Below are 14,356 nucleotides of genomic sequence, written 5' to 3'. Positions count from 1 at the left end.
CTACAGCAGGTGGTGAAGAAGGCAAACTGGTTGTTGGCCTTCAGAGCGAGGGGATTTGAATATAGTAGCATGGAGGTCTTACTGCAGTTGTACAGGGCCTCAGTGAGGCCTCACCTGGAATATTGTGTTCAATTTTGGTCTCCTAATCCGAGCAAGGATGTTCTTGGTATTGAGGGAGTGCAGCAAAGCTTTAACAGAGTGATTCCCTAGATGGCAGGACAGATATATGAGGAGAGACTGGAGCGACTGGGCCTGTATTCATTGGATTTCAGAAGGATGAGAAGGGATCTCATAGAAACAACTAACATTCCGACCGGACTCGACAGGGTAGATGCAGGAAGAATGTTCGCGATGTTGTCGAAGTCCACAACCAGGGGACAGTCTTAGGATAAGGGGTAGGCCATTTAGGACTGAAATGAGGAGAAACGTCTTCACTCAGGGAGTTCTTAACCCGTGGAATTCCCTACTGCAGAGATTTGTTAATGCCAGTTAATTGGATAAAGTCAAGAGGGAGTTAGATATGGCCCTTACTGCTAAATGGATGAAGGGTTATGGAGAGAAAGGAGTAAATGGGTAATGAGGTGAATGATAAGCCATGATCTCATTGCATGGTGGTGCAGGTTCAAAGGGCCGAATGGCCTACTCCTGCATCTATTTTATATGTTTCGCTGTTTTTAATGTCCCCTTATTCTAAGATTTAACTTGTTTCTCTCCGCTGTGAATCCACTGCAGTTCCACGGGATTCGTGGACTGAGTGAATCCCTTCGCACGCCCTTGGCAGATAAACAATCTCTCTCCAGTGTGAACTCTTTCGTGTGTCAGCAGATGGAACGAATGCGTAAAAGACTTTCCACAGTAAGAGCCTCTGAGTGGGAGTTCTCGTCAGTGTGAACTATCGCGTGCTTCTGCACACCGGATGACTTATTGATTTGCTTCCCACACACGGCACATTAATGCTCATGGTATTGGTGGTAATATTTTGACGTGGGCAGAGATCTAGTTGGCAGACAGGAAGCAGAGATTCGGGATGAACTGGTCCTTTTCAGAAAGGCAGGCAGTGACTAGTGGGGTGCAGATGGGCTCAGTGCTGGGACCCCAGCAATTTACAATATACATCGATCATTTAGGTGAAGGAATTGTGTGTAATATCTCCCAGTTTGAAGATGATACCAAGCTGGGTGGCGGTGTGAGTTGTGAGGAATATGCAAAGAAGCTGCAGGTTGACTTGGACAGGTTAGGGGAGTGGGCAAATGCATGGCAGACGAGGTATAATGTGGATAATTGTGAATTTATCAATTTTGGCGGCGAAAACGTGAAGGCAGAATATTATCTGAATGGTGGCTGCTTAGGAAAAGAGGAGGTGCAACGAGACCTGGGAGTCATGGTGCATCTGTTATTGAAAGTTGGCAAGTGGTGAACAAGACAAATGGCATGTTCGCGTTCATAGCCAGAGGATTTGAGTATTGGAGCAGGCAGGTCTTACTGCAGTTGTACAGGGCTTTGGTGAGACATTACCTGGATTATCATGATCAGTTTTGGTTTCCTAATCTGAGGAAGGACGGTCTTGCTATTGAGAGAGTGCAGCGAAGTTTCACCAGACTGATTCCCGGGATGCAATGGCTGGCCAATGAGAAGAGATTGGATGCACTGGGCCTGTATTCACTGGAGTTTAAATGAATGTGAGGGACCTCTTCGAAACATATAAAATTCTGACGGGACTGGACATTTTAGATACAGAAAGAATGCTCCCAATGTTGGGGAAGTCCAAAGCTACTGGTCACAGTCTAAGGATAATGCGTAAGACATTTATGAACGAGATAAGGAGAAACCTTTTCACTCAGAGAGTTGTGAACCTGTGGAATTCACTACCACAGAGAGTTGGTGAAGCCAATTCGTTAAATATATTCAAAATATGGCCCTTACGGATGGATCAATGGGTATGGAGAGAAAGATGGAACGGGGTACTGAGGTGAACGATCAGTCATGATCTTATTGAATGGTGGTGCAGTCTCGAAAGGGCGACTGGCCTAATCCTGCACTTATTTTCTATGATTCTATGTTTCTATATTTCGTGGGATTGTCTGTGATGCTGATGGTGATTCACCCGGACTGCAGGCCCCTCACAGGGCGCCCGTTGTCATCAGTGTGTGAGTGAGAGTGTTATTATTCACGCGAATCACTGGCCACGCGGGGGAGAGCAGCTCGCTCACAATATCAGGACACAGGGAGTCTGATGCAGGAACGTTTCTGCATCCTCTCATCGTTTAATTAATTTCAGAATCAGTGTGAAGGGATATTTCACTACATTCTTCAACTGCTGTCTGAACTTAGTCTGGGTCACGGCATAAATTGCCGTGTTTGTGCAGCAACTCAGCAGCTGCAGCATTATTCCAACGTCCATTACATAAATAGGTATATATACAGAATCATACCCCAAAAAGTACATGTGGGTCCAGATAGAATTCACCATAAGCACCGTCCACAACAGGATGAAATTGCCGGAGATAACAAACAGTAAAATGATGGAATCCCTGCGGCTCGCCATCTCTGGGTCACTGGGACACTCCCCACTGCTGGCACCCAGGAGTTGCCTGCGGGCTCTGCTGGCCAATATAATATGCCTGGCGGTGACAGTATTGAGCAGCAGAATCAGAGCAAATGGGATACATGGGGTGAGAATATAATGAATGAGTGTGATTGCTCCCCAGACCTGTGAATTCAGAACATCTTCTGTTATATAGCAAAACCAGGGCATGTTGTCAAGTATATAGAAACCTGTCAACATAAAATACCAGAAAATGTTCTTGAACCCGCTCAGCAAAGTCACGGTTCCCAGAACCACAGCCGCCGTTCTCTCGGTGCAATATTTAGTTTTCAGCTTCTGGCAACAAATGGCCACAAAGCGATCAAAGGTGAAACTGACGGTGAACCAGACAGAACAATCTGTGGCTGCGTGAAGTAAGACGGCGTGAATATTACACACATGGATGGACCGCACGAAATGGAACTCTTTCTGGTAAAGAATCCGAATGTGCCTCAGTATCAGGACGAGGATAATGATCAAGAGATCTGTCACGGCCATGGCCACCAGATAGCGAGTGACACATCTGGAGAGACCGCACTTTCCACGAGGCAGGATCACAATCGTCAGGATGTTAACTATCAGGCAGGGAAATACACAGGTAAATTAAACGTTAATTTGGGAGCAAGGAATAGACTCCAAACTAAAATAATTAACAATCTTTGACAAGGTAATCACCAACTAAATTCAATTATCAGCACTAAATCAGACGAACAATCCCACAGTCAATGAGACACCAAATGCTTATGTAACATCATCATCATATGCAGCCCCTCGAAAGCGAGAAAGACTTGCTTCCACGCTAAAAGTGAGTTATCAGGTGACTTGAACAGTCCAACATGGTAATTACAGTCTCTGTCACAGGCGGGACAGAGAGTGGTTGAAGAAAAGGGTGGGTGGGGAGTCTGGTTTGCCGCACGCTCATTCCGCAGCCCTCGCTTGGTTTCTACATGTTCTCGGCGACGACTCGAGGTGATCAGCGCCCTTCCGGATGCATTTTCTCCACTTCAGGTGATCTTTGGCTCGGAACTACAATGTGTCGGTGGGGATGTTTAGTTTTAATATGAAGGCTTTGAGGGTGTCCTTGAAACGAGCATTTGAAGTATTGGAACACAAATGGAAGAGATTAATTGTTGTAGCTTTTCACCTGTTGGTTTCCACTTGTGCAGAGAATATTCGACGAGAAAATATGATAGTTTGTTCATATTCTAAGTACCTAAGTTACAATCAGCCGGGGTTGTTTATCCTGAAATACAACTATTTTTGATTGAAACTAGATATGACTTGCTCCCTCATTATAGAAACATAGAAAATATAGAAAATAGTTGCAGGTTTTGGCCATTCGGCCCATCGAGCCTGCACCGCCATTCATTGAGTTCATGGCTGAACATGCAACTTCAGTACCCCATTCCTGCTTTCTCGCCATACCCCTTGATCCCCCTGGTAGTAAGTACTGTATCTAACTCCTTTTTGAATATATTTAGTGAATTGGCCGCAACAACTTTCTGTGGTAGAGAATTCCACATGTTTACCACACTCCGGGCGAAGAAGTTTCTCCTCATCTCATTCCTAAATGGCTTACCCCTTATCCTTTGTCTGTGACCCCTGGTGGTTTTGGACTTCAGCAACATTGGCAACATTCTTCCTGCATCTAACCTGTTTAAACCCGTCAGAATTTTATACATTTCTGTGAGATCCCATCTAATTCTTCTGACTCCAGTGAATACAAGCCCAGTTGATCCAGTCTTTCATCATATGTCAGTCCCGCCATTCCGGGAATCAGTCTGGTGAAGCTTCGCTGCACTCCCTCAATAGCAAGAATGTCCTTCCTCAAGTTAGGAGACCAAAACTGCACACAATACTCCAGGTGTGGCCTCACCAAGGCCCTGGACAACTGAAGCAATACCTCCCAGCCCCTGTACTCAAATTTCCTCGCTATTAAGGCCAACATGCCATTTGCTGCACCTGCATTCCAACCTTCAATGACTGATGTACCATGACACCCAGGTCTCGTTACACCTCCCCTTTTCCTAATCTGTCACCATTCTGATAATAGGCTGTCTCTCTGTTTTTACCACCAAAGTGGATAACCTCACATTTATCCACATTATACTTCATCTGCCACGCATTTTCCCACTCGCCTAACCTATCCAAGTTACTCTGCAGCCTCATAGCATCCTCCTCGCTCTTCACACTGGCACCCAACTTCGTGTCATAAGCAAATTTGAAGATTCTACATTTAATCCCCTCGTCCAATTCATTAATGTACAACGTAAACAGCTGGGGCCCCAGCACAGAACCTTGTAAGTACCCCACTTGTCACTGACTTCCATTCTGAAAAGTAGCCATTTGCTCCTACACTTTGCTTCCTGTCTGACAGCCAGTTCAAAAAACCATGTCAGCACACTAACCCCAATCCCATGTGCTTTAACTTTGCACATTAATCTCTTGTGTGGGACCTTGTCGAAAGCCTTCTGAACGTCCAAATATACCACATCAACTGGTTCTCCCTTGTCCACTCTACTGGAAACATCCTCAAAAAATTCCAGAAGATTTGTCAAGCATGATTTCCCTTTCAGAAATCCATGCTGACTTGGAACTATCATGCCACCTCTTTCCAAATGCGCTGCTATGATATACATGTGCAATAAAACCGATAACTGGAATGATATTACACTTTTACCATTGAAGAAGCGAATTAAATCTGGTTGCAGGTGTTGTTGATGCACTTCAGTCCCTCCGGCAGCCACCTCTCGTGGAAGGCCGCGAACGTTCCAGTGGACACCGCGTGCTCCATCTCAAGGGACACATTGGCTTGAACGTATCCGCGGAAGAGAGGGAGGCAGCCGGGCTGAGCGATCCTCTCGACCGCCCGCTGCCTGGACCAGCTGATGCTCCACTTGGCCATGTCCAGGAGCAGTCCGACGAGGAGTCCTTCTGACCTCCCGCTCCCCCTCCGCACGAGGGGCCCAAAGATCAGAAGTGTACAGCCGGAGGCAACAGATATATCCACTCTGTTTCTCGCTGATAGACCTACTGAACTGTGACAGATCGGCATGGGACCAAATTGCAAATTCAAAATAAAGATTGGAAATATATGAATGAAATCTGGCTGAACGAACATTATTTTTGTGAATGTTACTGACGCTTGTAATCCTGTTCCACCCATTAGAAGCACTGCCATTAATGCAGAACTTGAGATGGTGACAAAGGAGACACTGACTGGAACTAAATGATCAGCGGATATTTACCCGCCTGTAACATAGCGTGGATAGAACAGAGCGAACAGAGTTTCGCTTCCTCTGTTCAACTCCAAGTGAGAACAAAAGACGAGAAATTGGCTGATAAAAGGAAGGAATAAAATAATAAATAATGGACTGCCTCTTATATGATTTCTGAATTATTGCATCACAGAAAATAACGGTAAAACATGCCCAATAAATAAATATTCATGAACCTCAGGATCTTTGAGGTGATTCCAGTGATGCAATGATGCCACTTCCCAGAGAGGGCTCCCACCTCGCTCCAGGAGTTCACACCAACATCTGCCTAGATTACAATGCTCCCTCACTCAGTCTAGATATTTAATGACCAGGTTCGCCTACTTTACACTACTCCCACCTCTGTCGAGAAATTTCATTCCCAGGTTCGCCTAACTTCCACTGCTCTCACGTCCGTCAAGGGATTTCATTCCGAGAGCCAAAAACATTACTCCGCTCCCGCCTCTGTGATTGGACCTGATACTTTGGAATGAACATATGATCTTGGCCGCAACTCCCCTTCCGTGCCCACTCCCTTAACTCCCTTCTCGTTTAAAACTCAGTCTATCTCCAGTGAATAAGATTCAATGAAGCTGCCTCCACAGCTTTCTGTCGAAGAGAATTCCAAAGATTCACGCCCTCCTGAGAGAATAAATTGCTTCTTATTGTGATATAAATGGGCGATCCCTTATTCTAACCCTATGGTCCCTGGTTCTAGATTTCTTCCACTAGAGGAAACATCATCTCTGCGTCTACCCCATCAGCCCCTATAGAATCTTAGACATTTCAATAAGATCACCTCGTAGTTTTCTAAATTCCAATGTATACACGCTCAACCTGCTCAACCTTTATTCTTATGACAATATATTCATCCCAGTAATCAACGTCGTGAACCGTCTCTGCACTGCCTCCAATGCAAGTAAATCCTTCTTTCACGAAAGTAACCGAAACTGTACACAATACTCCAGCTGTAGTCTTATCGACAACCTGTACAGTTGTAGCAGGACTTCGATATTCTGTCCCACTTGAAATAAAGCCAGACATTCTGCTGCCTTTTCTAATTGCTAGATGTACCTGCATGCTCACCTTCTGTGTTTTATGCACAAGAACACCCAGATCAATCTGGACCACAGCAACTTGGTATCTCTTCCAATTTAATGATAATTTGCTCATTTGTTTTTCATAACAAAGAAGATAGCGTCACATTTTCCACATTATACCCCATCTGCCATTGTTGTGGCCCACCCACTTAGACTATCTATATGCCTTTGCAGATTTTTTGCGTCCTCCTCAAAACATTCTTTCATTCTTATCTTTGTATTATCAGTGCTTCGATGCTGGTACACCTGGACAGTTCCATTGGGCGGGCCACATCTTCCGGGTGCCTGACACAAGACTCGCAAGCAAGCGCTCTACTCGGAACTCCTACACAGTAAGCGAGGCCCAGGAGGACAGATGAAACTTTTGAATGAAACGATCAAAGCCTCCTTGATAAAATGCAACATCCCGACCGACAGCTGGAAGTCCCTGGCCCAAAACTGCCTTAAGTGGAGGAAGTGCATCCAGGAGGGCACTCAGCACCTCGAGTCTCGTCGCCGAGAGCATGCAGAGACCAAGCGCAGGAGTAAGGCGGAGCATGCGGCAAACGAGTCCCACCACCCTTTCCTACAACCACTGTTTGTCCCAGGTGTAACAGAGACTGTAATTCCCTTATTGCATGTTCAGTTACATAAGAACTCATTTTTAGAGTGGAAGCAAGCCTTCCTCCATTTAAAGTGACTTTCTATGATGATGACGTTGTATCATCAGCAAAGATTTAACATTTCACATAGATTTTAAAATTATGATGGGTTTTGATAGAGCGAGTATGTCGAAAATATTTCCAGTTGCACAATGGTGCATAACCAGAGGAGACAGGGTTAAGGTAATTGACAAAATAACCAGAGGAGAGATGGGAAGAGTGTTCTTTATGCAGTGAGCTGTTGCGATCTGGAATGCGACTTGTGAGAACACGGTGGAAGTAGATTCAATCGTTATTTTCGAAAGGTAATTGCTTTATTCGTGGAAGGGGATATATTTAAATTTTACTGGCTAAATAGTTGGGCTTCTGAGATAGTTCTATCCAATAGACGGCATGGACACGATGGACCGAGCGGCCTCTTTCTTTGCTGTATTAATCTAACAGTCGATGAGCAAGAGACAGAGACAGTGAAATGTGGAGAGACAACGTGAAACTGACAGAGAGACAGGGAGAAAGTGAGAAATTCACAAAGTGCCAGAATGAATGAGAAAAAGAGAATAGAGACAGTATGACTGGAGGACGTATAGAGGGAAGTAAATTAACATTTATTGGACAATTGGATAAATACTTGAAGGGGAAAAAATTGCTGGACTATGGGAATAGTGCAGGGGAATGGGACTAATTGGAGTGGGTGAGACCATGGTGGGATTTGAACACATGGATGAGAATAATAAAAATGAGGTATTAATTAATCGGGAGCCAATGTTGAAGAGCAGATTGTTGATGGGTGAACAGGACTTAGTGGAGTTAGGTTACGATCAGCAACTTGTTTAGGTGAGCTCTAACTTATAGTGGACTGCAACTGCGAGTGGGCAAGGAAAGCATTGCAATGGTCGATTCTTGTTTCACAAATTCACTGGGTTATTGAGGCGAAGGAATGAGGTGACCAGTATTATGGAGATGATAATGGGCAGAACCAGTGATTCAGAGGAGAAGAGGTCAGAACTGAACTCAGGGAAAAAACAGAATGCCGAATTTGTGACCAATCTCGCTCAGCCTCAGACATTGGCCACAGAGGGGACTGAGTCAATAGATCTGCATTGTGACGAAGACTTCCAAAGAATTAAGTGACATACTCAGTAATACAGTGAAATATGGAGTAGAGTTATAATTGTTGGATATAGAGACTTACCAGGAACACCAACTACAGGAAAGATTGTGGAATAAATTAAAATATCACTCGTACAATTAACAACGTATGCATAGTTAACAGCTGTATGAAGAGATTTCCCAGGAACAACAACTGCACCAAAGATGAGAAAGCAATTTACAAATCTTGTAATACAGCGAAATTTGGTTGCAGATTGAATAGTTGGATACAGAGACTACCAGGAACAAAAATTGCAGCAAGGAGGGGAGAGTAAAATATAAGATCAGTAAAACATTGAACCATGATTACTGGAATAATTAGATAGACTTACCAGTAAAACCAACACCAGCAAGGACGGGAAAGTAAATGTATTGAATAATACGAAATGCATAACGGATTCGCAATAACAATGATAATTCCTCATAATGTGCAACAAGAAAGTTAAAATACAAGATGAAACTCCTGCCATTTGTTGTAACATTCCAATCCATTATTTTCAGATTCTGATACATTGTTGTATCATTCCAATCTACTGTTCTCAGATTCCGACTCGCTCTCTGTGGAGCAGTGCGATGATTGCTGTTCGTGCCAGATGTGATGTATTCACTGCGACAATGGGGTCACACTTTGAAAGGAGTGCCTTATCAATATGAGCGAGAATGACTCCAGAGACACAATTCGGTAAATAGAGACTTATATTAATTACAGTCACTGAACAAATAGCTTCTGTAAACCCGTGGAGACTGATATTAATTACAATCCCTAATCAAACATTTTCAATTCACCCCTTTCAATCCAACACTTTATGTACCACAATAAAGTAGATATCCTGGAGTAGTTTTGATCACCTGGATGGGTAAGAGAGGAAGGTTCCCAGATACTTTTCCCGAAATTGACCTGGATTTTAAACTGTTTTTTGCATTTCCCGGGAGATCACATGGCTCCGGTTGGGTTGGAGTGTATAGTGTTTCAGTTTAAGGTGTGTCACAGTTGTGTGGGGCAGTCTGCTTGTCCTTGCTGCTCGATAGTTTTCCCCATTGTTAATGGTTCAAAGGATTAAATGTAAGCTTCAGGGCTGCTGACCGATGGCCTGAGTCTTTGCCGGCCGGCGTGGATATGATGGGCCGGAAATTGCCTCCTGTGTTGTAAATTTCTATGTTTCTATACAACTGGCCCGAATGGGATTTATGAGTGTTGCTGAGTGAAGGAATAATGGAAATAGCTCAGGCCAGAATCTTTAATCCTCCCTGGATATGTCAGTGGTGACAGAGGACTGCAGGTTCGCAAATGGTACACGCTGTTCAAAAAAGGAGAAAGTGATAAAACCTGTAGCTACAGGCCAGTCAGAATAACGTCTGTGGTGGGGAAACTTCGAGAGGCCATAATCCGGTATGAAATTATCTGTCACTTGGAAAAACATGGATTAATAAATGACAACCAGCACAAATTGTGTTAATGGCTAAGTGTGTCAGAAAAACCTGATTGAGTTCTTTGATGTAATAACCTAAAGGTTTGATGAGCATAGTGCAGCTGATGTTGTATATATCGAATTTCAAAAGGCGTTTGATAAAATGTCACTTCATCGACTTGATAGGGAAACTGAACGTCATGGAATTAAAGGGACAGTGGCCGTGTGGAGACAACATTGGCACCGGAACAAATAACTGAGAGTGGCGGTGAAAAGTTGGCGTTCAGACAGAAGGGAAGTATAGAGTGGTGAAACCCAGGGTTCTATATTAGTGCCAGTTCTCTTTCTTATAGAGATTAATAGCCAGGACCTAAGTCTAAAGGCATAATTTGAAATTTGCAGATGTCACGAAAAACTAATGTAGTTAGCAGTAGGGAGCGTAGCAGACATTAGGAGCACAGCGATAGTCTGCTTGAATGGGAAGACACATGACAGGCAAAATGAAACATGAGTGAAGTGATACATTTTTGTGAAGGAACATGACAAGATGCAATATAAGTTAAACAATACATTTTTTAAATGGCGTGCGGGTGCAGAGACACCTGGGAGTCGATGTGCACAAATCTATGAAGGTGGCAGGGCAAGTTAATAAAACTGTTAAAATCGGAGGAAGAATCTTTGACATTATGAATCATCGGGTATGGCAGCAAAGTGAGTGTACAACTGTACTAATGATCCAGAGACTGAAGTAAAGATCCAATGGCATGAGTTCAAATCCCACCACGGCAGCTGTGCAATTTAAGGTGAATTAAATAAATCTAGAATTAAAATATTGTGTCAGCAATGGTGACCGTGTGGATCTCGGATTGTCATTACCCATCGAGTTCAACAACCTGTTTTCGGGTTTGGAAATCCCCCGTCCTTACCTAGTGTAGCAGCTATATGACCCCAGTCCCACAGCAATATGGTCAACTCTAAATAGTCCTCTAGATGTATCGATGAATTCACCAGCAGCTTCTCGGTGGTATTTGGGATGGACAATAAATGCTGCCCACACCACCGATTCACACATCATGAAGGTACAATAAAAATCTGTTCAACATCGGTTAATCTCTGCATGACGATTCGGCAGCGCACATTAGGAAAGCCTTGGAGAAGATGTGGAAGAGATTTAATCATCATCATAGGCAGTACCTCGAAATCCGGGATTACTTGCTTCCACTCTAAAAGTGAGTTATCAGGTGATTGAACAGTATAATGTGGGAATATCGGTGTCTGTACCAGGTGGGGTATATAATGGTTGAGGGAAAGGGTGGGTGGGACTGGTTTGCCGCACATTCTTTCCGCTCTCTGCGCTTGTTTGCTGCATGCTCTTGGCGACGAGACACGAGGTGCTCAGCGACCTCCCGGATGCTCTTCATCCATTAGTGCAGTCTTTGGCCAGGAACTCCCAGCTGTCAGTGGGAATGTTGCTCTTTTTCAAGGAGACGTTGAAGATGTCCTTGTAACGTTTCATCTGCCCACGCGGGGCTCGTTTGCCGTGTAGGAGTTCCAAGTAGAGCGCTTGCTTTGCGAGTCTCGTTTCAGGCATGCGGACAATGTGGCCCGCCCAGCGGATCTGATCAAGTGTGCTCAGTGCTTCACTGTGGGGATGCTGGCCTGATCGAGGGCGCTAACGTCTGACATCCCAAGGGATCTGCAGCATCTTGAGGAGACATAGGTATTTATCCAATAATTTGTGGTACCTACTTCATACGGTCCACGTTTGTGATCCGTACAGTAGGCTGGCTATGTCTACATATTCGTAGACCATGAGCTTGGTGCCAGATTTTATGGTGTGATCTTCCAACACTCTCTTCCTCATGCGACCGAAGGCTGCGCTGGTGCACTGGTACCCCCAGAGAGAGTTATAAGTAGATATAAGCAACTGTAATTTTTCCCGTTCGATCAGAGAATATTAACGAGAGATTTAATAGAGGTTTTCAAGAATATGAGGGCTTTGGATAAAGTAACTGAAGAGAAACTCTGCCAGTGGTAGAAGAGTTGTTAACCAGAGGGAAGAGTTTTACGAAAATTAAAAGAGGGAAGATGAGGAGAATTTGTCTTACACTGCGAGTTTGCATCATCTGGATTGTTCTCACTGAAAATGGGATGGAAGCAGATTTAACAATAACTTTTCAATTTGCAGATGACACAAAGAAGAGTGGGAAAGCGGGTTGTGTGGAGGACACAGAGAGGCTGCAAAGAGATTTGGATAGATTAAGCGAATGGGCTAATTTTGCCAGATGGAATACAATGTCGGAAAATGTGAGATCATCCACTTTGGAAAAGAAAACAGTAAAAGAGAATATTATTTGAATGGGGAGAAATTACAACATGCTGCGGTGCAGAGGGACCTGGGGGTCCTTGTGCATGATTCTCAAAAAGTTAGTTTGCAGGTGCAGCAGGTCATCAGGAAGGCGAATGGAATGTTGGCCTTCATTCCGAGAGGGATGGAATACAAAAGCAGGGAAGTCATGCTGCAACTGTACAGGGTATTGGCGAGGCCGCACCAGGAGTACTGCGTGCAGTTCTGGTCACCTTACTTAAGGTAGGATATACTAGCTTTGGAAGGGGTACAGAGACGATTCACTAGGTTGATCCCGGAGATGAGGGGGTTACCTTATGATGATAGATTGAGTAGACGATGTATTTATTCGTTGGAGTCCAGAAGGATGAGGGGTGATCTTATAGAAAAATTGAAAATAATGAACGGGATAGACAAGATAGAGGCAGAGATCTTGTTTCCACTGGTCGGGGAGACTAGAACTCGGGGATACAGCCTCAAAATACCGGGAGGGCGCAATATAAACGGAGTTGAGAAGGAATTTCTTCTCCCAGAGGGTTGTGAATCTGTGGAATGCTCTGCCCAAGGAAGCAGTTGAGGCTAGCTCATTGAATGTATTCAAATCACAGATAAATAGATTTTTAACAATTCAGGGAATTAAGGTTTATGGGGAGCGGACGGGTAAGTGATGCTCAGTCCACGGTCCGATCAGCCATAATCTAGTTGAAAGGCGAAGCAGCCTCGAGGGACAAGATGGCTTACTCCTGTTACTAATTCTTATGTTCTTATGTTCTTATGTAATTGCAATCAATACTGGAATTCCGGTATTTGAAGGGATCTGGGAACAGAACACGGGTGTGGGGCTGATTGAATAGCTCGATCACAGAGCCTGGAGCAGCATTATGAATCGAATGGTCTCTTCTGTGCTGTATGACTCTGTGGTCCTGTGATACCAGAAGCTATTGAGTCCTTGTCTCGTGTGTAGAATCGATGCTGTGCTCTTTTTGAGCCTGTTTCTAATCGTTACTTGTGCTGTGATAAATGCAATAGCGGAAAAGCAAGCACAGTTTAAAATAGAGTTTAAAAAAACTGAAATCATGAAATAATTATGATACCAAAAATGGGGCCATGATGATAAAATCGTTACCAATAAATCCAATGATAATTTCAGGAGAAGCCTCTGTAACCAGCGAAGTGGCAATGGGGAACCAACCTCCAGAGGCAGTGGTTGAGGCGAATAGTACAGAACCATTTAATGGGAAGCAAGATCAACAAATCAGGCATAAAACATTAGAAGATTCTGCTAATACGGTAAGATGCAGAGTTGTGGGTGTTGTGTGGGTGTAGGTTGGTGGTGTGTGTGGTGCATAAACGCCAGCATGGAACAGTCGGTCCGATTGTCTGCTTTGTGTGCTGTACGTGATATGTAATTTGCGTAGCGGAGCATGAGCCCCGCTCTGATCACATCCCGCGCCGGGATTCAATCCACGCATTATAAATCACTGCTCTGATACCTATTACATTATTTGTATCTATTTCCTCTAAGTATCTCAATGATAAATGTAACCAAATCACAGATGAAGGTTGCAGCAGAAGAGAAGCTCGGGCAGGAGGACAGACAGTGGAAATCACGATGGAGACAGAACATGATGCCACCGCTGCTTCAATCGCAACACTCAGCGCTGACGAGTGAAGGAAGTGCCTGAGGAACATGAACCCCAGCCAGAGACAGAAACTGCCAGGCTGAACAGAATGAGTTTAGTAATAATACGACTGACCAACAAAAATGCTGCATCTGTGTTCAATGCTCAGCAATTTGAGGCATGGAGAATGACAACCAGTTCAGGTTAATTTGTACCATCGGCAGGGACATCACAGGGTTAGTTACAC

The 14,356-nt window shown here is 44.2% G+C and overlaps 1 protein-coding gene across 1 annotated transcript; it reads right to left on the bottom strand.

Moving 5' to 3' along the window:
- Positions 1–2,257: 2,257 nt before the first annotated feature.
- Positions 2,258–12,004, bottom strand: LOC139241460 (probable G-protein coupled receptor 139). The gene is made up of 3 exons (XM_070870018.1): positions 11,897–12,004; positions 9,064–9,151; positions 2,258–3,159 (listed from the first exon to the last, which is right to left on the bottom strand). Exons 1-3 carry the CDS (start codon positions 12,002–12,004, stop codon positions 2,258–2,260), a joined length of 1,098 nt encoding a protein of 365 aa, XP_070726119.1.
- Between the last annotated feature and the right edge of the window lie 2,352 nt (positions 12,005–14,356).

This window comes from Pristiophorus japonicus, unplaced genomic scaffold (genome assembly GCF_044704955.1).
Source record: "Pristiophorus japonicus isolate sPriJap1 unplaced genomic scaffold, sPriJap1.hap1 HAP1_SCAFFOLD_109, whole genome shotgun sequence".
NCBI lineage: Eukaryota > Metazoa > Chordata > Chondrichthyes > Pristiophoridae > Pristiophorus > Pristiophorus japonicus.
This window is presented reverse-complemented; position numbering and strand designations above follow the sequence as displayed.

Excerpts from the sequence above, each read along its gene's own strand:
- LOC139241460 (XM_070870018.1), bottom strand. The coding sequence starts at position 12,004 with ATGAGGAAGAGAGTGTTGGAAGATCACACCATAAAATCTGGCACCAAG. Across the intron at positions 9,152-11,896 it reads ACGGATCACAAACGTGGACC|GAATTATCATTGTTATTGCG; the intron begins GTATGAAGTAGG and ends GCACATTATGAG. Across the intron at positions 3,160-9,063 it reads TGCTGGTGTTGGTTTTACTG|TTAACATCCTGACGATTGTG; the intron begins GTAAGTCTATCT and ends CCTGCCTGATAG.